The sequence below is a fragment of the Phycodurus eques genome, chromosome 1 (assembly GCF_024500275.1).
Source record: "Phycodurus eques isolate BA_2022a chromosome 1, UOR_Pequ_1.1, whole genome shotgun sequence".
Taxonomy (NCBI): domain Eukaryota; kingdom Metazoa; phylum Chordata; class Actinopteri; order Syngnathiformes; family Syngnathidae; genus Phycodurus; species Phycodurus eques.
Genome location: NC_084525.1, coordinates 27,188,917 through 27,210,918, shown reverse-complemented (window position 1 = coordinate 27,210,918; position 22,002 = coordinate 27,188,917). Strand labels below are relative to the sequence as shown.

The following is a 22,002-nucleotide window of genomic DNA, read 5'->3' as shown; positions in this document are numbered from 1 at the left end:
AGCCCAACCTAAGCAGATACACTGGCCACCATACGCCAAAGATTCAGAGATGTGAACAAGTAGGTTATTGCTATTTTTATTAAATACATGAATACAGTAGGCACGGTGGGAGTCTGGTTAGTACATCTGCCTCATAGTTCTGAGGACTGGGGTTCAAATCCCAGTGTGGAGTTTCCATGTTCTCCCGTGCCTGGGTGGGTTTTCTTCGGGCACTCCGGTTTCCTCCCACATCCCAAAAACATGCGCGGTAGGTTGATTGAAGACACTAAATTGCCCGTAGGTGTGAATGGGAGTGCGAATGGTTGTTTGTTTGTATGTGCCCTGCGATTGGCTGGCAACTAGTTCAGGGTGTACCCCGCTTCCTGCCCGATGATAGCTGGGATAGGCTCCAGCACGCCCGCGACCCGGGGCGGGGGGATTGAACCCCAGTCCTCAGAACTGTGAGGCAGACCCTCTAACCAGTCGTCCACCGTGCCGCCCCATTTGATAGCAATTTAAAGCAAAAAAAAAAAAATGGCAGAACGACAACTCATGTTTTGAAAAATTCATAAGTCCGCTCATTCATAACACAAGGCAACACTGTATTTTTGAAAAAAAAAAAAAAAAAAAAAAAAAAAAAGTCACATACGCATTATTAAGATACCTAGGAAGTGTAAATCGTGTAAAATAAATTGGGAGTGCGAATGGTTGTTTGTCGCCATCCAATTGCAGGGCAATTGGATGGCGACCGGTTCAGGGTGTACCCCGCCTCCCACCCGAATATAGCTGGGATAGACTCCAGCAGCCCGCGACCCTAGTGAGGATAAATGGTAAAGAAAATGGATGGATGGATGGATGAATACAGTATGACGACTCTTCTTCTTTTCCTTTCGGCTTGTCCCTTTAGGGGTTGCCACTACGCGTCATCCTTTTCCATGTAAGCCTATCTCCTGCATCCTCCTCTCGAACACCAACATCTTACACACCACCATCCTACGCTGTCTAACCACACTCTCCCCTCCCACAACCTTACAGTCGGTAACCTCCTTCAGATTACATCGTCTGCACAAGATGTAATCCACCTGCGTGCTCTACCTGCGCTCTTGTAGGTCACCCTATGTTTCTGCCTCTTCTGGAAAAAAGTGTTCACCACAGCCATTTGCATCCTTTTTGCAAAGTCTGCCACCATCTGCCCCTCCAAGTTCCTTTCCTGGATGCAGTACTTACCCATCACTTCTTCATCACCACTATTTGCTTCACCAACATATTTATTACAATCTGCACCAATCACGACCCTCTCTCTGTCTGGGATGCTCAGAACTAATTCGTCTAGCTCCTTCCAGAATTTCTCTTTCGCCTCTAGGTCACATCCTACCTGTGGGGCATAGCCACTAATCACATTATACATAACACCCTCAATTTCAAGTTTCAGCCTCATCACTCAATCTGATACTCTTTTCACCGCCAAGACATTCTTAACCAACTCTCCTTTTAAAATAACCCCGACTCCATTTCTCTTCCCATCTACACCATGGTAAAATAATTTAAACCCTGCCCCTAAACATCAAGCCTTACTGCCTTTCCACCTGGTCTCCTGGACACACAACATATCAACCTTTCTCCTAATCATCATGTCAACCAACTCCCGAGATTTTCCTGTCATAGTCCCAACATTCAAAGTTCCCACATTCAGTTCTAGGCTCTGTGTTTTCCTCTTCTCTTTCTGCCGAAGAACCCGCTTTCCACCTCTTCTTCTGCTTCGACTTTGACCCACAGGAGCTGAATTTCCAACAGCGCCCCGCAGGTTGACAGCGCCGGTGGCAGACATTGTTAACCCGGGCCACGACCGATCCGGTATGGAATTCTTTGGATGAACGCTCATATTTGTTTGGCAAAGTTTTAAGCCGGATGCCCTTCCTGACGCAACCCTCTGCATTTATCCGGGCTTGGGACCGGCCTGCAGTTTGCACTGGCTTGTGCCCCCCATAGGGCTGCATTGAAGACAGTATTAATCTATACATACTAAAAGGTATTTCAATACATCAAATATCACTTAGTACTAGTACTTTTTCTTTTAACCACGTTCTGTATATGATTTTTGTTTTTGCGCTATATAGGATTTTCGTTTTGTTTTTGCAAAATGCATTGTAATTATGAACAATCAAGATTATTCTGGCAGTTTTATGGTCTGATGATTGTGTTTTCCATTTTTTTTATGTAGTGTGTAATGACTGTGGTGCACGGTGGGCGACTGATTAGAGCGTCACCCGGACAGTTCTGAGGACCCGGGTTCAATCCCCGGCCCCGCCTGTGAGTGGGTGGCGCCCTGGCTGTGTCCCCCGCAGGATAGCCTTGCTGGCTTGGCCCCCTCTTGCAGGTGGGGCGCACCCTTCCTCAATGAGCCAGCTCAGCAACTTTGTACACCAGTTGACTAACATGCATGTGATATGGTGTTCATTCACTTATAAGCTCCATAGACACGCTAGAGGCTTTAATTGCTTGTGCTGGGACCACTGATAATAACACAGGTTATATTAAGATTTCAACTCACAGGTTCTTACAGGTGTTCAGACACTATAAAAGCATCCCACCGCACCACTCATCAATAGAAGTGCCTTGCTCATTTCCCACATCCCGTCCTGTCCTGCCCCTATCTCATCTTGTCTTCTTGGTTAGTTGTTGCAGGTCCTCACCGGCTGTCCCCCCCGTCCACAAATAAGAACACGATTTGACTTTGTAACGTTTCTTGTTGTCAAATTTTTAGACTGTCTAACTATTGTTCTGCTGTAGTTTGCACCCCTATTCCCCTTGTCCGTTCTGTCCCTCTGCCTGTCCCCTAAAACCCTTTTCTGTCCGGCTTAATTTTCAATCAACATCAGAATAATTAAAACATTTCAAAAATAAGCAGAGGGAGTATTTCGCCCCCCTCCCCATGTTGCACAGCAAAACTGTTCCAGCACAAAAGGCATACAGATCCACAAATCTGCAAGGCCATGCAGCTGAACAGGACAGGTTAAAAAAAAAATAGATAACACATTATGACGTTAAACATCCAGCCAATCAATTTCCATAGCACTTGTCCTTATAAAGTCACGGGTGAGCTTGGAGCGAGAGGCGGGGTACACCCTGGACTGGGTGCCAGCCAATTGCAGGGCACAAAAAGACATGAGTTCACAATTACATTCACATCTATGTGCAATACAGAGTATTCAGTGAAGCAAACATTCATGTTTTTGGAATGTGGGAGGAAGTCAGAGTACCCGGAGAAACCCATGCAAACGTGGGAAAAAGATACAAACCCCACACAAGAGGGCCGAGATTCGAATTTGGAACCTGTCAACTGTGAGGCAAAAGGGCTTATCACTAGGGAATCATGGTGCCAAGCTTACAAAAAATGGTTTTCAGTCTCCAGACAAACTTACATGTAGATATGCGAGTAGCAGGGCCTTCCAGAAACATTCGATCAGCCAGCCCTCTCTGTGGCGACGAAGGCACTGAAGAGGGAGTGGAAACATGTTATTCGATGCCATTTAGCACAGCGTTCGGACCAGTACTGGTCCTGTTAAGTGGTGTGTCCCAATACTTTTGCCCATATGAGAAAAGTTGCCGTACAACAGTATGGCCACTCACCGTAAGGCTGGCTCCTGCAAACTCGCACCGTTTTCACAGTCTTGGCAATCATCCGCTTGCGGGCGGAGGACATTTAGGTTAGAAACAAGTGGCACACAGCTCAACGTACACCATTTGTTCAGAAACTCCGTTAAGCATAAGTCTGTCTTACCATCTTCTCAAAATTGACCAGGCGGTCCACCAAGTTGGGATTTCCCTCGTGAATGAACGTCATGTCTGACGAAAGACAACGTCCAGTCATTTTCGCCAGTAATGTCACTGCACTGTATTGTGACTGTACAATGATGCAAACTGCTGGTGACCTTCGGTTACCTTTGAGTATGAGAGGCATGAAGGGGATGTAAGGGGGGCTGAGCTTGGCCACAGCCAGCCTGTAAGCGCGATGGTTTCGAGATGGATCCTGGCACAAGAAGACACACAAGGTAGCAGACACCAGATGGCACAGTTTTTCCTTCTTATCTTATCTTATATTCAAAGGAGACGTGACAATGTGCAAATTTTCACCATTTAAAAACGGGTCCCAGGTGTTTTCATAACATGTCTGTGACATGCTTTTGTCAAAATACAATTTCACAATATAATTCAACTTGTGCGGCACAGTGGACAACTGGTTAGAGAGTCTGCCTCACAGTTCTGAGGACCGGGGTTCAATCTCTGGACCCGCCTGTGTGGAGTTTGCATGTTCTCCCTGTGCCTGCCTGGGTTTTCTCCGGGTACTCCGGTTTCCTCCCACATTCCAAAAACATGCATGGTAGGTTGATTGAAGACTCTAAATTGCCCGTAGGTGTGAATGTGAGTGCGAATGGTTGTTTGTTTGTATGTGCCCTGCGATTGGCTGGCAACTAGTTCAGGGTGTACCCCGCTTCCTGCCCGATGATAGCTGGGATAGGCTCCAGCACGCCCGCGACCCGGGGCGGGGGGATTGAACCCCAGTCCTCAGAACTGTGAGGCAGACCCTCTAACCAGTCGTCCACCGTGCCGCCCCATTTGATAGCAATTTAAAGCAAAAAAAACAAATGGCAGAACGACAACTCATGTTTTGAAAAATTCACAAGTCCGCTCATTCATAACACAAGGCAACACTGTATTTTTGAAAAAAAAAAAAAAAAAAAAAAAGTCACATACGCATTATTAAGATACCTAGGAAGTGTAAATCGTGTAAAATAAATTTAAAAAGTGAATTATGTTCCATATAGCCGGCACGGTCGCGACTGGTTAGGACATCTGCCTCACAGTTCTGGTGAGGATAAGCGGTAAAGAAAATGGATGGATGGATGGATGTTCCATATAAAAATGCTACTGCACAGGCACAACATATTTTCAGTCAGACTTACCATCAGTCTCTCGTAGGTGCAATAAATTCTTTTCGTCTTACTGGATATTCTCTGCAAAAAAAACAAAGAAAGAAAGGCTAACAATGAGGAATAATGGTGACGTTATGCAGACTCAATGACACACATGAAGTAATGAGTCACCTCCCAGGTCTTGTAAAGCCTATGCACCGCGCTGTTGCTCAAACCGAACATCACGGCAAAGAAGGAATTAAGATTCTTCTGCTCCTTTAATCTGAAAGGACACAAAGTCAGTTGGCACTAAATGCAAACATTGAGGGATCAACTTTTGATCCTGTGAAATCTCGTTTTTTATTGTAGAGGTTTTACAGCTTGAAGCAACTGAGGCACAAAGAATTTCACTACTTAGCAGCACGCAACAGGAGGAGCAATTATTTCAGACCAAACTAACATTGCTACCTAAATGGGCAGTATAACTACCATACAGAGCATTCAAAGGAAAAGAGATTGGATTTTCTTCTGCTCTAGTGTCTTATGTAATTTTGGTACACTTGACGTGTATTTGAACGTGAACTTGTTTAGATCTGAGATTGTCATGCCTTTCCATTTCACTTCACTGATTGGTTCTCATTTATAAGGTGCAGAATAATCTATTCTTGGTGTAAAGATTAAATTATGTGAAAGACACTTTTTTTTTTTTTTTTTTTTCCCCATGAACAAAATATTGAATTAGAATAATATACCCAATCAGAAATTACGGAAGCAATAGTAATGAAAAGGTGTAACCATTTTTACTACCACTATGCTCTATTCTAGTTTAAGAAGGTAAAGACCGGTAAAAGCTTGATGAAAGAGTGGTTGGCATGTCTGCCTCACTGTGGAGAGGTTCTGGGTTTGAATCTTGACCTATGTGTACGTTCTACCCACGCTGTCCTGGGTTTTCTCCGGCTACTCTGGCGTCCACCCACTATCGCAAAATGCATGTCAGGTTAATTGAAGACTCTTAATTCCCATAGGTGTGAATGTATGGATGTGATTGGCACATGCAATTGACTGGCAACCAACCCAGGGTAGCAGCTGCCCAAAGTCAACATTGAACAATAACAATTAGCACATACGCTAGCGCAAACACAACAAAAAGTAGCAAACATTTGTCATTGTCGCACCATCACTGTTTTAGAGAACTACAATACAAATACAGAACTGAGCCTGGACAGACGGTAGATTAAACGTTTTACAGAACTACAATTTACCAACTGGACAATATGTGTATATTCACGATAGCATTTTTAGCAAGATTCTTACACTGCAGCGATCTTGATGAACTTTTTTAGCAGGATGGCTCGTTTGACCAGGTCTTCACAGAGGCAAAGCTCGCTCACCACCCAGTACTGAATCTCATTGAAGTGATGCACAAAGCGCTCTAGGTTGGCCGTCAGGGCGCCCGGGAACTTTTGACGTCCGAATATGTAATAGACGAGCTCGGCCTGGAGGACGACGAACAGTAGGACATTATTAATATTATCATCTACAGTGTGGTGATGAAAATAAAACAACGTGTGTAAGTTCAGATTCATGTAACGAGCAAGAAGTGATAAATAAGGCAACATTTCAGTATTTACAGTGCCGTGAAAAAGTATTGGCCCCCTTCTCGAATACTTAAATTTATGCATAGCTTCCCCACCTTAATGTTTACGATCATCAAAAAGAAATGTACTGTAAATATCAGACAGACATAACCCAAGTGAACTTAAAATGCTGTTTGTATATGGTGACTTCATTTATTAAGGGAAAAAAACCTTTTCAAAGTTTTCTGGCCCTGTGTGAAAAGGTAATTGCCCCCCTTGTTAAATCATGAATTATTTGTGGCTAATCACATTTGTTTAGTTCATTTTCACTGGTCACACCAAAGCCTGATTACCTCCAGACCTGTTCAATCAAGAAATCACTTAAACAGAATCTGTCCTGACAAAATCAAGTCAGACAAAAGATATAAATAAGCTGAAACAATATGACACGATCCAAAGAAATTCCAGAACAGTTGAGAAATAAAGCCATTGACATCTGTCAGTCTGGAAAGAGTTACAAAAGCCATTTATAAAGCTTTCGGATTCCAACAAACCATTGGGAGAGCCACTATCCTCACATGGAGAAAACATGGAACAGTGGGGAACCTTTCCAGGAGTGGCCGCCATACAAAGATTACCCCAAGAGAACAGCAATGAGCAACTTCTACAGAACTGCAGGCCTCCCTTGCCTCAGTTACACAACAATAATGAGTCCCAAGACTTATGGGAGAATATTATATGGACTGACGAGATTCAAGTTGAGCTTTTTGGAAGGTGTGTGTCTCTTTACATCTGGCGTAAATGTAGCACAGCATTTCAGAAAATGAACATTATAACGTTTAACATCTAACTAGAACTAGTAGACATTCCAACAGCTTCTTCCCTCTTGCGATCAACTTCTTAAACACCTAACCTATAATTCCATTACAACAAGCTGGCAATTTTTTGACTTGAGTTTGTTGTCACATTTCTGTGGGGCCAATTATTTATTACTTGTGCACTCACTGTAGTTGTCTCGCCATGCTGCACTATTTGCATATACTGGCCACTCATGCCAGAGTAGCATCTGCTCCATTTGCACACTGATTGAGGAGTATCTGTAACATTTGCACAACCGACATTGTCCCAGATGATCGCACTACTTGTCACTTTAAACCGCATACACTCCTTGAAGTCTCAGCGCCCTTTGCACAATGGTCATTTCACCGGACTATTGCAATATTAGTCGTTCGAACTGCTCTAAGTGGTAGAGGACTCTGCATCTTTTTGCACAATTGTTTTTGTCAATGTCTTTATGTCTCCAAAGTGTTCTGTAAATTGACTGTCTGTTGTACTAGAGCGGCTCCAACTACCGGAGACAAATTCCTTGTGTGTTTTGGACATACTTGGCAAATAAAGATGATTCTGATTCTGATTCTGATTCTGATACCAACAGTCAAACATGGTGGTGGTAGTTTGATGGTCTTGGGCTGCTTTGCTCCTTCAGGACATGGACAACTTGCTGTGATTGATGGAACCATGAATTCGGCTCTTTAACAGAAATTCCTTTAACAGGAGAATGTTCAGCCAACAGTCTGTGGCCTCAAGCTGAAGCGCGCTTGGGTTCTGATCTTAAACATTATAGAGGGGTAACTTTGCAACAATATTAGAATTTGAGAAGGGATGCGTTTTCATAGCACTGTACATTCTTTCCCGCTGTGGCTCAATACATAAATTGCACTTCACACCCAAAGAGCCTTGGATAAATAATCTCAATAATTACCTCAATGTCACTTTTACAGGCTTCAACTGGATATGACACATATATTTGTTTTGCACTTAATGCAAACTGATAACTGACTTCATGCATGGCGGTGAACAGTTCCCAGTCGTAGTTGGTGAGTTCACTGGCGATGTCCTTGGAGCACATGTGCTCAAGTGTGTTGGCACTTCCTCGCCCAGGACCCTGTTGCTCGTTCAGTGGTGTCTGAGTGAAGAGGGAGGGAGCAAAGGTGAATGACGTGGTAGACACACACAAAGTGTCAGAAAAGTTCAGGGACAGGCATCACAACAGACATATTTCAGACCCCAACAAACAAAAAGATCCTGCGGCGTTTGCTTTGTCAGTGAGCGAGAAGAGGCGAGAGCTGCGACAGAACAACTGTTGGCTGCTTCACCGCGACAACGCGCCTGCCCACAATGCCCTGAGGCTGAATATCCGACAGTTCCTGGTCCAGAAGAACATTTCCATGCCAGAGCAACTTCCTTACTCACCCAACCAAGCTCAGCGTGATTCCCCCCCTCCATTCCCAATTCAAGGGGATAATCAAGGGGACAGATTTTCTTCCCACACAATGACTTTGTTTTTAAATAAATAAAATATTTTCATTTATTATAGTGGTTATAATCCCTTAAGGCAAAATTCACCCCTTTATATATTTTGTGTTGCCCACCACACAGTGAACTAGTTCACACATGCAGTCATGCAAGGACAAATGTCAGAATGAAAGGGGTGTGCAAACACTGCTGGATCTCTTCAACTGGGGTGGAGGTTTTGTGGTATCAGTGCCTTTGCTTAAGGGCACCTCGACAGTATTCAGGAAGCAGACTAGCATCTCTCCAACATCTAGTTGGCATTTCTTATTTCTTGTCCACAGCGGGACTTGAACCTTGAACTACCCTGCGGTTCCAAAGCTCACGTCCTTTGTCAACGATATTAATATGAGATCAGACATTGTTGACATTTCACCAGCAGCTTGTCATTGCGTCTCACTTAAGTCCAATTAACTGAGTCAGCAGAATCAGATCCAAAGTATCCTCACCAGTTTTTCTACTTGGCCACTGGTGCAGATGAAGAGTCTCTCATTGAGTCCTAGTGCGGTGAACACGGCGGTGGCATCCAATTTCAACTCGGCTCTTTCTGTTAGGGTTTCAAATGTTGGTCAAGGTTTTCAATAGCATTTAAAGAAAAGCAGAACATGTGTACAGTGATGATTTGTGACTGGCACCTCCTGCTGAGTTCATCTTGACCAGCACATGATCTCCTCCAGGTTTGACCAGTGACAGCATAATTTCCTGGACGGACGTGTTGACCGGCAGCATCAGCGTGAGAGCTTGGTGGTCTGGCGTGTAAATCTCGTACAACACTGCACCGCATAGCAGAACATCACCCACCCCATTACTTTACTGGTACTACAAGTGGCCGAGGCAACTTTTCCACGCTGGAGGCCAAAACAAGCCCAGTTCAGCTTTGCGAATACGTAATCTGTCTGATTAGATCACAATGTTTTGGCAGCTCACCTTTATCCTGTGCTCTGATTGGCTGTATCCGTCCCACAGGCTCCTCACAATGAGGGAACCAGTCAAAAGAGGACTTCTGTTGAGGACATCAGAGAAACATAACAAAAACAGGGAATCAATACATTTGTTTGCATTTTTGCTTGAGTTTTCCATCCATCCATTTTCTGAGCCGCTTCTCCTCACTAGGGTCGCGGGCGTGCTGGAGCCTATCCCAGCTGTCATCGGGCAGGAGGCGGGGTACACCCTGAACTGGTTGCCAGCCAATCGCAGGGCACATAGAAACAAACAACCATTCGCACTCACAGTCATGCCTACGGGCAATTTAGAGTCTCCAATTAATGCATGTTTTTTGGGATGTGGGAGGAAACCGGAGTGCCCGGAGAAAACCCACGCAGGCACGGGGAGAACATGCAAACTCCACACAGGCGGGGCAGGGGATTGAACCCGGGTCCTCAGAACTGTGAGGCTGACGCTCTAACCAGTGGGCCACCGTGCCGCCGCTTGAGTTTTTATTCAAAAATATATAAAAAATAAAATATGATTTATACTTGAATGCACCATTACAGTAGAACCTCTAAAGTCAAACACATCTGTTTCAGGATGCTGGACAACCTCTTATTTGCTATTATATTGAGTGTAATTTTGCTTTTGTTGTTTTCATTTATGTAAACACACTGGTGTTATACCTTAGTAGATGTTTGCTTGCTTTTTGGTATACTGTTTGTCTATTTTGGATTTAAGCGAAAACTCCACCAGACACCACTGATATAGTCAGCTAGTTAAAAAGACAGGCAGACAGACAGGCCTTGAATGATGGCACTTACCCTGCCCAAGTAGTGGTATCCATTCTCCAACCTGGTTAAAATGACAAATCACTACATTAGCTGCGTTTCAAGTCTTGAGGAGTTATCAGATGTTTTAGGGTAACCTCATTACACTTTTGTTCTTCTTCTGTCCCGGAATTGATCTTTCAGCACGCCAGACAAATGAATATTAGCTGCAATGTCCTCCTTCAGCTTCTGTTTGAGGAGACAGAAATATATAGTACACCTACATACTTTTAGAACAATACAACTGATCTTTTGCAGTTGGGGTACCCAGCTCATTCGGAGGGAAGGAGCTAGACACAATGGATAGCGTTGACTGGTAAACAAAGAAGGGTGACTTCCAGAATGGGAAGAAGACATTAACCAAAACCAAAGCTTGTCATCTTCCCACCTAGACACTCTCCACTGGAAACACAAGCATGTCCCTGTCCCACGCCTCACCTCTAGAAAGCTTGAGACAATGGGGTCTTCCCTTAGCACAAGGCCATAGAGTGCTACCCACTGGCCAATCAGCTTCACCACCTTCTGCTTGGTGTTGAGAATGTAGGCAGCCTTCTCCTGCTCGGAACCGTCAGAGAGCTCTGACTGGTAGGTGCATCACCAGTTAAGGAACATCAACTTCCAGGTTAAACATGGTTGACAAAGCCAGTATCGTAAACATTCGGTCTATTGAACGGACTGGTATATTATCCATACACCCACAACATTTTAAAGAAATCCTTACTTTTTTTTTTTTTTTTTTTACACATAGTCTACACTGGTTTATAATCCACCACCTGTGCATGCCTTAGCCTGTAGTGTGACACATGTATATTTGATCGACGGTGTCAAAAAGAGGTAGATTAAAGCTAAAGCTAAACTCCAGCAGGTCTGTATCCTCAGAACAGAAAGAATACGGGTAAATGCCTGAGAGTATTGTTAGATGTTATATTTACTGAAGTGTTTATGCTAAAGTAATTGTTGTTTAATTGTTTAAAAAGAGCGCAATAGCAATGCTCATTCCAGTTATCCCATCTATGGCATTTCCCATTGTATGTTAGCAATAAGCTAGGTGACTTATGTTAGGCCCTGCGATTGGCTGGCGCCCAGTTCAGAGTGTACCCCGCCTCCCGCCTGAAGATAGCTGGGATAGGCTCCGTGCTGGAGCTACTAGGGTCACGGGCGTGCTGCCCGTGACCCTAGTGAGGATAAGCAGTACAGAAAATGGATGGATGGATGGACTCATGTTAGGCTCACGATAATAAAAGTGATGCTATGTTGAATGTACTTTGTGTGAACATCTATGGTGACAAGTATACAGGTTGAGGCAAGAACACTGCTTTTCATTTGGAGAACTAAACATGCACATTCAGGGAGGCCAGAATACATAACCTATAAAAATGAGAAAACAAAAACTGCCACCCTGCATGTAGGAAATAAAAAGTGGAAACAGCAAGAAGCAACACAAAAGCAAAATTACTCTAATGCTAAGACAAACATACTATATCGTGTTTTCGGCATGACGAGGGTGTGTGTACGCTTGAGCAGAGCAGATCTGAATACTAATCCAAATGTGTGCAGATTTAATTTCAAAATACCTGAACTTTTAACACTTCAACATGGAGCTCTTTGAAAAAACAATGAAGGGTAAACAGTGAGTTAAAGAGAAGCTAAGAATAGATGAGAACGTGATGCTCTTTGGAACAGGTTAGGGAGGGGAGTTGTATTCAATAATTAGAAATTAAAGATTTAGATCGATGGTGTTTGAACACCATTGACTAAAGGATATTGATGATGCAGTGCAGGACAGAGCTGACTGGAGGGCATGAAGACTCTATGTGTAAACAGAAAGTCACTCACATAAGAGTCTAGCGAGGAGGGAAAAACAACAACATTGTATTAAAACACTTCAGGTGATGAACAATTTCTCAAACAAAAAATATAAAGACGAGACAACCTCTCACCGATTGCGTCACTCCCATTGGAGTCCAACTTTACTGTTTCCAGGAGGTGTTCCAGGATCTTCTCTGGTGTTCCTGACATCACAGTGTACCTGCACAGAACAAGAAAAAAAAAAAACATGTTGACATTTGCACAATAGTATGTATGCAAGTAGTGATGCACCAAAATGAAAATTCTTGACCGAAACTGAAAACTGAAACTGAGGAACCCAAGGCCACCGAAACACCGAAGACATTATCAATCAATCCATCAAACTTCATTTGTAAGCGTTTTTCATCCCCCCAGAAAATGCAACACAAAGCGCTTTACACTAATTCAAACAAAAATAAATCAAATCCGCCAATGATTCATTGTAAAATTATGTCATTTATTAGTAAAATTGCATTTATGGCTATGACTGTAGAGCTGCCAACTTATAGAAATTTACTTTCAGAACAATTTGTCTGAATTTCCATATTTTTAATACTACTGTATGTAAAGAACATTACCGCAGTACATTTTGTAATAGGATAATACAAAAAAATTAATAATTAGGTTGTGAAATTGAACAGTATACAAATGTATTTCTCTATAATCGTTAATAAATTATGGCTTCAATATTTGTTATTTTAATGTACTGTATTTATTACATCAACCCTGGAATGGCAGATGCATCAAGTTCTAGAGTTTGTAATATTATTGTTCTGTTTTTGTTGATCCACTGGAAACTACTCAAAGGTTCCTTCCTTTGCAAATAAATATAATTTACAATTTTGATAGCAACTTTAAGTACTGCCTTTATAGATGTACATATACATATGTTGATGATTTTAATATTCCTACTATTTTTGTAAAGATGCCAATACAACAATATTTCAGGGGTCCCTTACTTGTTTCCGCCTCCTCCCTGCTCAGATGGGTCAGCACATTTCTCCAGCACCAGTACCGTTTTCCCGTGCTCCTCCAGTCGCACCGTGTTAGCCTCTACATCCTAAAATTAAAGAAATGCTTGGATACAATCGCGCAAACAAAAATACATGATTGCAGTGGAGCAAGCAGTCTTCTAACCTTGAGAATTCGGATGAAGTCCTGTTTGTCCACACGCAAGAAGTGACAGTTATCCTCTCGCAGGATTATTGTGGCGGCCCGCGGCGCATCATTCACCAAGGCCAGCTGCCCGAAATCCTCGCCCTCGTGCAATGTGGTCACCAGACCCTGAATGCACACACCTCACATTGTCAATCTTGTTTTTCTAAGGATTTAAATAGTGCCGCATTAACCACTTACAATGTTAATGAACTGGCAAATTTGGATTATAAACCTCAGCTTTAACCCCTGTGGCCTGAATTTATTTATGGGTTTATCCTGATTCTCAGTGCTTCACGTTTGTGTACCGTTCATGAATTTTATTTCTCAATTACTTGTTTACTTTTTTTGCAATTGTTTTTTTATCCATTGAAGCATTTGGATAGGTATCGTAATGGAACAGTATTTAAATCTGCTTTGGTGAAAATGTAGACAATACTAACAAGTCGAAAGCAATCCACCTTGCCATTGAAAAGGCCATCACGCAGCTGTATCGGAAGATGTCATTATCCTTAGCACAGTATAGTCTGTTTGATTAAAGCTAACATATGGGAAACGCCATAGATGGGCTAACGGAACACACTTGGTTGTTGTATACAGTACATACATATGTGTCCAAGCAGCACAGGTCAATATGGTTAGGTCAACAACAATAATGCAAGAAAAATCCATATATACAGAATGTAGCGTGAAATGTGAGCTGCAAGTGGTTTCTGTGGAGTTCAGCAGCCTCCCTTAATGGATTATTTCCTACTCTATTGGTTTGAGACTCGAGAGCACAGTGACCTACTTGTTAGTACATATACTTCACTGGTCTGAGGTTTGTGGTTCTAATCTCAGCTTTGGCTTTTCTGTGCGGCGTTAGTATGTTCTCCCCGTACTTGCGTGTTTTTTCCTTCCTGTATTCAGGCTTCCTCCGACATTCTAAAAACATGCTACGTTAGGATAAATTCTTATTAAAAACTTGAAATTGTCCATAAGTGTGAATGTGAGCGTGTAGTTGTTTGTCTATAAGTGGCCTACAGGTGTGTAAGGTGTACCCCGCCTCTCGCTCGGTCAGCTGGGATAGGCTCCAGCTCAGCTGTGACCCTAACAAATACAAGCCCTGAAGAAAATTTTGAACGGGTTGTTTTAGGCTGATTTAAACATCTAACGGCAGATATGTTAAACGTTTCTTAGTCATGCCAACACGTAGTTGATTAGCATGATGAATTGAGAGTAATGGCAAATGTGCAGCATCTGCTGCTTGCATACCAGAGAGTGCACACATTGTTCTACAGGAAAGAAAACATTTTTGGTCATCTTTATCACTTAGCAGAGGGACTTACCTTCCCGTGGGTAATCACATTGACAGAGCCTTTCCAGATGATGTACCAGGAAGTGCCTTTGTCCCCCTGGCTGAACACTTGAGAAACAACACACGGTCTGAGTGAATATATTTCGTGTGTGCATTCAGATCACATGTACAGAAAAACTTGATCCATTATTGTATGTCATGTATGTCAGGGGTCGGCAACCCGTGGCTCCTAAATAATGAGTATTTTATTAATTAATTTTATTTAAATTAATTTTATTTTAGTTTGTTCGTTTTTAACTATAATTATAAATTTGAAGATGATTGTAAACGAGTAACATTCAAATAAAACATTTTTTAGATTTTTATTGGCCAAAATATGCGTCACATCTGCCGATGTGCGACACTCAAATATCTTGTATACCTGGCATAACTCACATCTAGCAGCCCAGATGAATCCAGCACACCACCATTGCAATTTATTGAGCTTTTTGACCCCTGCCCGGAAGGTAAATGATGGATAAATCCAAGAAAAGAAAGATTTCTGAAGATAACAGAACATTTGACTTTTTTTTGTGAAAGCAAAAATGTTCAAATGTTCAACATTTAAACATTTTTGCTTTCACCTTCACATTTGAACATTTTTGCTTTCACCGCTGATGAACAGTTGACTGCAGACTCCAGTACACACGATGGAACACAGAAGCAGAGGGCGCATTTTGGTTTGCATCGTTGGTTCAGTGCCGGTGGATAATATTTGCATAAGTTTGGATTTCTGTCTCCTAAATTAGAGGAGGACAGTTGACTGCACAATCCAGTACTACATGCAATAAAATTATCAAACGCAGAACCGGATGGCATTTGCGGCGTTGCATTTTTCGTTTAGTGCGGTTTGGCGTAAGTTTGGATTCTTATTTCTTAAATACGAGGACTCAAATAGACACTGATTATTTTATTTGAAATCAACCAAGTGTAAAATGCTTTTTGTTACATGCAGAAATACAATTCTGTGTTCTCTGCAGCGGTTTGTTGATTTCATAAATGCAACATAGTTTTTTGTACATAGCATACATTCAAAATGGGCTGTGACTCCGAGTGGTTTCTTTTAATTGGGAGGCGTTCCCAAATGGCTATTTGAGTAGAAAAGGTTGCCGACCCCTGCTGTATGTCTACACATGATGACCTAACCCTGACCTAATCTTTCATTATCATAGTACAAGGGCTCATGAATGTCCCTGATTGTACACATGCTTTATCAAAACATGGTGTTGTACTCAAAAGGGGGGTCTTTACAATGAGATGTGTGTACGTGTACAAAAGTTGGGCAACTTACAGACAGTTCCGGCCTTAGCATGTGATTCAAACACCAACACAGTTGCCAGCTCCTTCCGCACCTACAGGCACAACAGAGGTCAGAATTCTAGTCAGGTTTTTTCAAGAAATGAAAACTTAAACCATGAAACGTGAGTCTGTTTCCTTCTAATAGAACATCAAATAAATCCACAACAGAAAGGGGCGAGTGTTATGTCGAAGGTACTGACTAGATGGTACCACCTTACAACAAAAGTGAAAAGCATTCTTTTTGTATAGGATTATTGACCATTTTGTATTTGGTATTATTATTGCAAATATTTGGAAAATGTCACAGTAAGAAAAGAAAGGTACTGTATTCTACAGTCTTGGTTTAAAATGATTAGTGGGATTCTCTGGTAGTCTGATGTCTATGCGGAATTTCAATTCTATCAGATTGAGTATTACTGCAGTCATGGATCAAGGAGCAATAACAGTGACTGACCGAGGTGGAAAGATGAGCGGCTGCCTTGACATGGAGAAGCTCCTCATAGATGACCTCCAGGTCCTCAGCACTCCTCTGATTTGGACTATTCAGACACACATAAGAAAGCAGAGGGCGTTCTTCAAATGGATTCATAGAGACAATAGCATCAGTACCATGGTTTTATTACCCTGTAACCAACTGATATTTGAACAAAAAAGGTGGCACAACATAAACAGACAGTATCATAAGACTCACAGGCATATTTTTTTTATCCTTTGCAAAAACTGACTAATATTACTGCAGCTTACTCAGTCAGTTGTGAAACTCTTCTTTGTGTGTGTCTCTATGTCTGTGTAGTATACTGGCTCCAAGTGGCCAAGGTGCACACACTAGAAGGAGCAGCACAATGTCCATTGAACTGAAGCAAAATATGTGGGGGGTTGGAAGGGAATAACGGTATTTCTATTCTATTTCTATTTCAGATACGAGTGTTTTGAGTCTGGAATGTGTCCACGTAGCAAATTAAACTCATATCTGAGGGAACCACTGTATGTGTATGTAAATGGTAAAACAAATATTTATATGTGTGTATGTGAATGTACCAACATGTGTGAATGGGGATGGCGAGACTTCAAAATTTAGATATAAATCAAGATAAACAGAATACACAAAATTAACTGTGTGTGTAAAACCCTCACTGCTTAAAGTAAATCACTGAACACTGGTTAAAATATTTACCCTGGCTACAGCCTTGCATTAAGTGTAATAATAAGTTATATTGTCCATTAATACATAAACCATGATTTCCAATTGCAGCTAAAATGAATTACATGTAATTTAAAATACGGCAAGCTAAACAATAGCTACACATCCTGCCAGAGTGCTGTTGTTCAGGGCTGCTTTGAGGAACACGATAAAGACTTGGGGAAGTTGACACGGCCTGCAAATTCCACGGAATCGCAACGCGATTCAGCTTCTGTTGGTTTTACTGGAAAAACAAACTAGGACCCAACCTCCCCGGGAACTGGACTTAACATCTAAAAACCTGTTCAGAAGTCACGTGTAGTCCGCGCTTCGGCATGTGCCAGCTGTTGGCACCAATGATTTGTGATGTGAATGTTGTGGCTGGCTGGTCTCGTGTGTTGTTCAAAAGCCATGGCACTGACCATTTGCGTAGGATCATCGTGAGCAGGGCGTCGGGGCCCAGCTGAGACAGCAGCGACAGGCTTTCCTGCAACTCGTCCTCCGAGTCCTTTGTTAGGTGGTTGAGTCCAAACTCAGAGTCCAGGAAGCGGTAGAACTGAGTGTCCTTGTCGTGAAAGTTCAACTCATGTTTCACTTGGCAGAGCAAAAACAAAGAAAACACAAGTTAACAAAATACATGTGGCTAATTTGGTTGTAAGGTCGTCCAAATGTTCATAAGGGTTTTCCTTGATGAAAAAATATGACCACAAGCATGAACCTGTCGACCATTGGAAAACGTTTCAAGATTCAATATGTAATAGTTGGATTATGGGTTCCCATGGCAACTAACAAGGTTCCACAGGATTATTCTCCTCAATACGAGTGAATGTATCGTATATTCGTTATGTGCTTGACATTATTTTAATGGCCTAAAATAACATTGCAACTTTCACTTGTTTTAGCTAATTGTTATTTGTTCAGAGTTGGGTCAGGGCTTGTACAGTCCAATATTTTTAGAAAAGGATAAAACCCATTCCGATGGTAGGTCTGTTGTTCCCATAACGGCGCCAAATTGTCCACTTTAGAGGTCTAGAATGTTGCAGTGTTCGTTCAAAAATATGAAAATGATAAGCCAGTGTTTATTTCAGAATATTTTGGAACGCAAATGACAATTGTTCCTTACTTTGCTTTACATGAACTTTTTCAGTATGAGCGCTGGAAACAAAGTGCCTTTAAAACATTGTAGAATGCTTAGCCCTAGATGAAAAAAAAAGCAAATCTATTCCGAGTGACCCACTTCAATGGATGATGGAGCGTTTCTCGCTTGATTGGAACATTGTTTTCCAGTCAGACAATGTGCCTTCCTGTGTATTTAGTGCATACTTGACTGGGTGAATTGTGCGTGAGCACCGTCAATCAGCACAACTCCTCAAGCATGTCTGAGTACTGTCGGAGATATTATTAGTTGAATATATTAAAATAAATACCAGTAAATAAGACGACTCTCGAGAGAATTCTCGAGTGTTTTATTGATTTTTTTCTCTTTCAGTGCATGCTCCTAATCACTTCTCAATTGGTCAAATTTTCTTGACACTTTTATGTCTCGATGCAAGAGCGCTAGATTTTCTATCTTTTTGGTCAAAGTCATTTGGGGTAGTCGGGGAGAAGTTCCTCTTTCCTTATGGTTCTCTTAATTTTCAACAGATATTTCAGATGTCTCAATGTCCTACCATGAACCAGGATCCCTTCATCCACCAGGACCTGCCACATTCCAACCGCCTGGCTTCTCGACTGCAGGCCTTCGTTTTGTCCAATCAGCCAGTCGACGAGTTCCTTACCAGAGCAACATTGTCTGCAATTTGCATGTGAGTCACAGAGGTTGTCACTTGATATGGGCATTATTTCATAAAGCGATTGATTGATTTTTAATTAAGTAATGTCTAAATCTTAAGGAATTAGTGTACTGTAACAATAGGTTAAGTGAGGTAACATCTTGAAGTAATGGAGGCCAAATTGAGCTTGTTAGGTAGCAGCAAATAGGGCTCAGCTAATTTATACACAATTGGCTGGTTGTCTGGACGGCTGCAGAACTTCAATACTGGATGATTTTAGCAATAGATAAGCTTGAGAAATTCAAATGACCTGATTTCAGGCCTCTCGGCAGAAAAACGGTCTGGAACTCAGGAATGCGTGGACGATTTGAATTCATATTTCGACACTCGAGACCGGTCTTGTCTCGAGACCACATTTTGAAGGTCTTGGTCTCGTCCAGGACTCAACTCCCAAAAGCCTTGGTCTTGTCTCGGTCTCGTACCGGCCGGACTCGGGATTTTCCGTTGAGACCGGTCGAGACCAGCACTGATCTGCTATTCTTTAACTTCATTAATATGATAATAAGAAGTGCTTCGTAAAATCAATAAATACATTGAATTCATGTATTAATAACTCTCCACCATCCCCGTAATGACCGCACCATTCACGGCGTTGTGACTGACGTGAAGAGGAACTGCTTTTTTTCCCTCGGTTCTTCAAAATAAAAAAATCATGGCTGCCCAACAGCCACCAACTCAAACAGCAGTGTTATTATATACACTTATGTTTAATCTATACATGTGTCATATACTTGTTTATTACTGTGTTACAATATCGCTATTTCTCATTAAGTTTACTCCAAGATGCAAGACAAAGTTTCAACACCGCTGCTTAACAATACTATATGTATATGTTGCATATTATTTCCTCCAACACACAATGGCAACTGTGGCACTGTAGCTAATCTTGTGGCCAGTCAATTTGTATATGTTTGAATGCATAACTTTACACGTATACAAACAGTTTTACTTTTAAGCGAACTTTTGGTGCACACGCACTCTTGATCAGAGCCAGGTTACAATGTGCTCCGTCACGTGTCTGTCAAATTTGTGTATGAGCGTGTTTCAGTAGCATGCTTTAAACATGTATTATACGTTGTCTGCAGCGTTTGCCAAATCAACTAAATTTGGTAGTTTTTCAGTCTATGGTGGGGTGTCATCACATTTGCAAGAAAATGTGTTTTTTTTTCAATATTTGGGATTTTTGCTTGTTGTGCTTTCAAAGAGTTGCAGACAGTGTGTTTTTGGCTGTCAAATATATTTAAAATAAATTTTTTATTAAAAAACCGAATGCACTTTAAGTCTTCAACCTTGCCATAGCTTTTTAAATAGATTTTGATGGTTTTGGTCTTGTCTCTGTCTTGGTCTCGACCCCCAAAAGTCTTGGTCTCGGGCAAGTCTTGGTCTCGGATAGTATGGTCTTGTGCACAACACTACACGTTTATTGAGGCACCATTGAGACAATATTACATCCCATATACAAGAAAAGGTTGGTTAGGCAAAATACGGTACCTTTAAATAAATATTTTGTGGGGGGAACCTAGGAGGAAGACGAAGTAGATGGAGCATGGTGGAGATTGTGCAAACTCCACAAAAGAAGACAAGTGCCTCAAACACCAAACCTTCCACTTGTGATTTGGATTTTTTTCCAAACATAACATTACAAAGCATTTTACATCCAATAACACCCTGAGACTAAAGCTGATTCACCACAAGGACAACATCCAGAAAAACAAACTCAGCAACGTTGTTTATGCATTACAGTGCACTGCAATGACCTCTGTGATGAAGAGACTAAGCAGCCGTTGCACAGGCGCATGGCTCGGCATCGGTGGGTGGCTTCTTCTTGTCCAGAATCAGCAGGTCATGTGCATCTCAAGAAGAAGGGACATCCTTCGAGGACAACAACATCCAAATTCTGGATAGGGAGGACCACTGGTTTGAAAGACGTACAGTATAAAAGAAGCCATCTGTGTACAAACTAGAGAAGCCATCTCCAAACAGAGGAGGAGCTTTGAGGCATCACCAATTGTCTGCCTATAACAATATCCTGACGTCTCTCCACCCAAAGATCGCCATATTCAACGGGAAGAATGGCCCTAACGAGCTGTTTTGCCACACTGTTTTGACTGACTGGTATGCAGGACGGCCGTTTCACCATCCAGGCAACAACAATAACACCCTACTGTTGATCACCCCCAGGGGACACACCCACCGAGGCATAACTAGAGGGACTCCACACTTAAAATTTAGAACTGAAGAAGCTTTTTGAATTAAAGGTAAACGGTCTTCAACAAACAAGAACAGTCCAGTTGCCTTGATTCAACCTTTGCGGATTACTGTGACCTGGATGATTGAGAAGCTCCACAGACATATTGCAATACAGTATTTGTACATCATTACAAGACAGCCTGGTGAATGGAATGAGGTTTAGGACTTGGATGGGTGAAAGGATTGATGTGTGTATGTTTACATTATGCGTGTATGTGAATGGCGAGACAGATGTTGGCACTGTTATATAAAATTAATAATAAAAAAAATATGTCAATCTTAGAAATGTCTAATTCCCATGCCTAGTTGTCATACATTATAAAATGGAAGAAAACTACATGTTACCTGTGAGTTTTGAGGTGATATTTTCTATCCCGGATCAACCCAGGGTTTCTCAGGACCATGACGCTGTACACCGACCTTGCGGCCTTCACCACGCGATCTGAGAGGAACTTAAACACACAGAGGAGACCATTGAGTCATTAAATACACGACTATATTTATATCAGGGGCATAAATATGAC

At 42.0% G+C, this 22,002-nt stretch overlaps 1 protein-coding gene across 4 annotated transcripts in view; it reads right to left on the bottom strand.

Moving 5' to 3' along the window:
- The window catches only part of rapgef3 (Rap guanine nucleotide exchange factor (GEF) 3), a 45,594-nt gene that overhangs the window by 2,027 nt on the left and 21,565 nt on the right, over window positions 1–22,002 (bottom strand). For all 4 annotated transcript variants that reach the window (XM_061685496.1, XM_061685507.1, XM_061685490.1 and 1 more), the window contains 24 exons: window positions 21,824–21,930; window positions 19,067–19,188; window positions 17,819–17,990; window positions 16,671–16,755; window positions 16,209–16,269; window positions 14,910–14,986; window positions 13,564–13,710; window positions 13,386–13,486; window positions 12,519–12,607; window positions 12,344–12,422; window positions 11,017–11,167; window positions 10,685–10,767; window positions 10,573–10,603; window positions 9,749–9,824; window positions 9,457–9,594; window positions 9,271–9,368; window positions 8,310–8,435; window positions 6,207–6,388; window positions 5,085–5,175; window positions 4,944–4,994; window positions 3,922–4,009; window positions 3,761–3,825; window positions 3,610–3,664; window positions 3,402–3,473 (listed from right to left, as the gene is read on the bottom strand). In XM_061685496.1, the coding sequence (XP_061541480.1) occupies window positions 3,402–3,473; window positions 3,610–3,664; window positions 3,761–3,825; window positions 3,922–4,009; window positions 4,944–4,994; window positions 5,085–5,175; window positions 6,207–6,388; window positions 8,310–8,435; window positions 9,271–9,368; window positions 9,457–9,594; window positions 9,749–9,824; window positions 10,573–10,603; window positions 10,685–10,767; window positions 11,017–11,167; window positions 12,344–12,422; window positions 12,519–12,607; window positions 13,386–13,486; window positions 13,564–13,710; window positions 14,910–14,986; window positions 16,209–16,269; window positions 16,671–16,755; window positions 17,819–17,990; window positions 19,067–19,188; window positions 21,824–21,930 (2,347 nt within the window). The remainder of the gene's footprint in view (window positions 1–3,401; window positions 3,474–3,609; window positions 3,665–3,760; window positions 3,826–3,921; window positions 4,010–4,943; window positions 4,995–5,084; window positions 5,176–6,206; window positions 6,389–8,309; window positions 8,436–9,270; window positions 9,369–9,456; window positions 9,595–9,748; window positions 9,825–10,572; window positions 10,604–10,684; window positions 10,768–11,016; window positions 11,168–12,343; window positions 12,423–12,518; window positions 12,608–13,385; window positions 13,487–13,563; window positions 13,711–14,909; window positions 14,987–16,208; window positions 16,270–16,670; window positions 16,756–17,818; window positions 17,991–19,066; window positions 19,189–21,823; window positions 21,931–22,002) is intronic.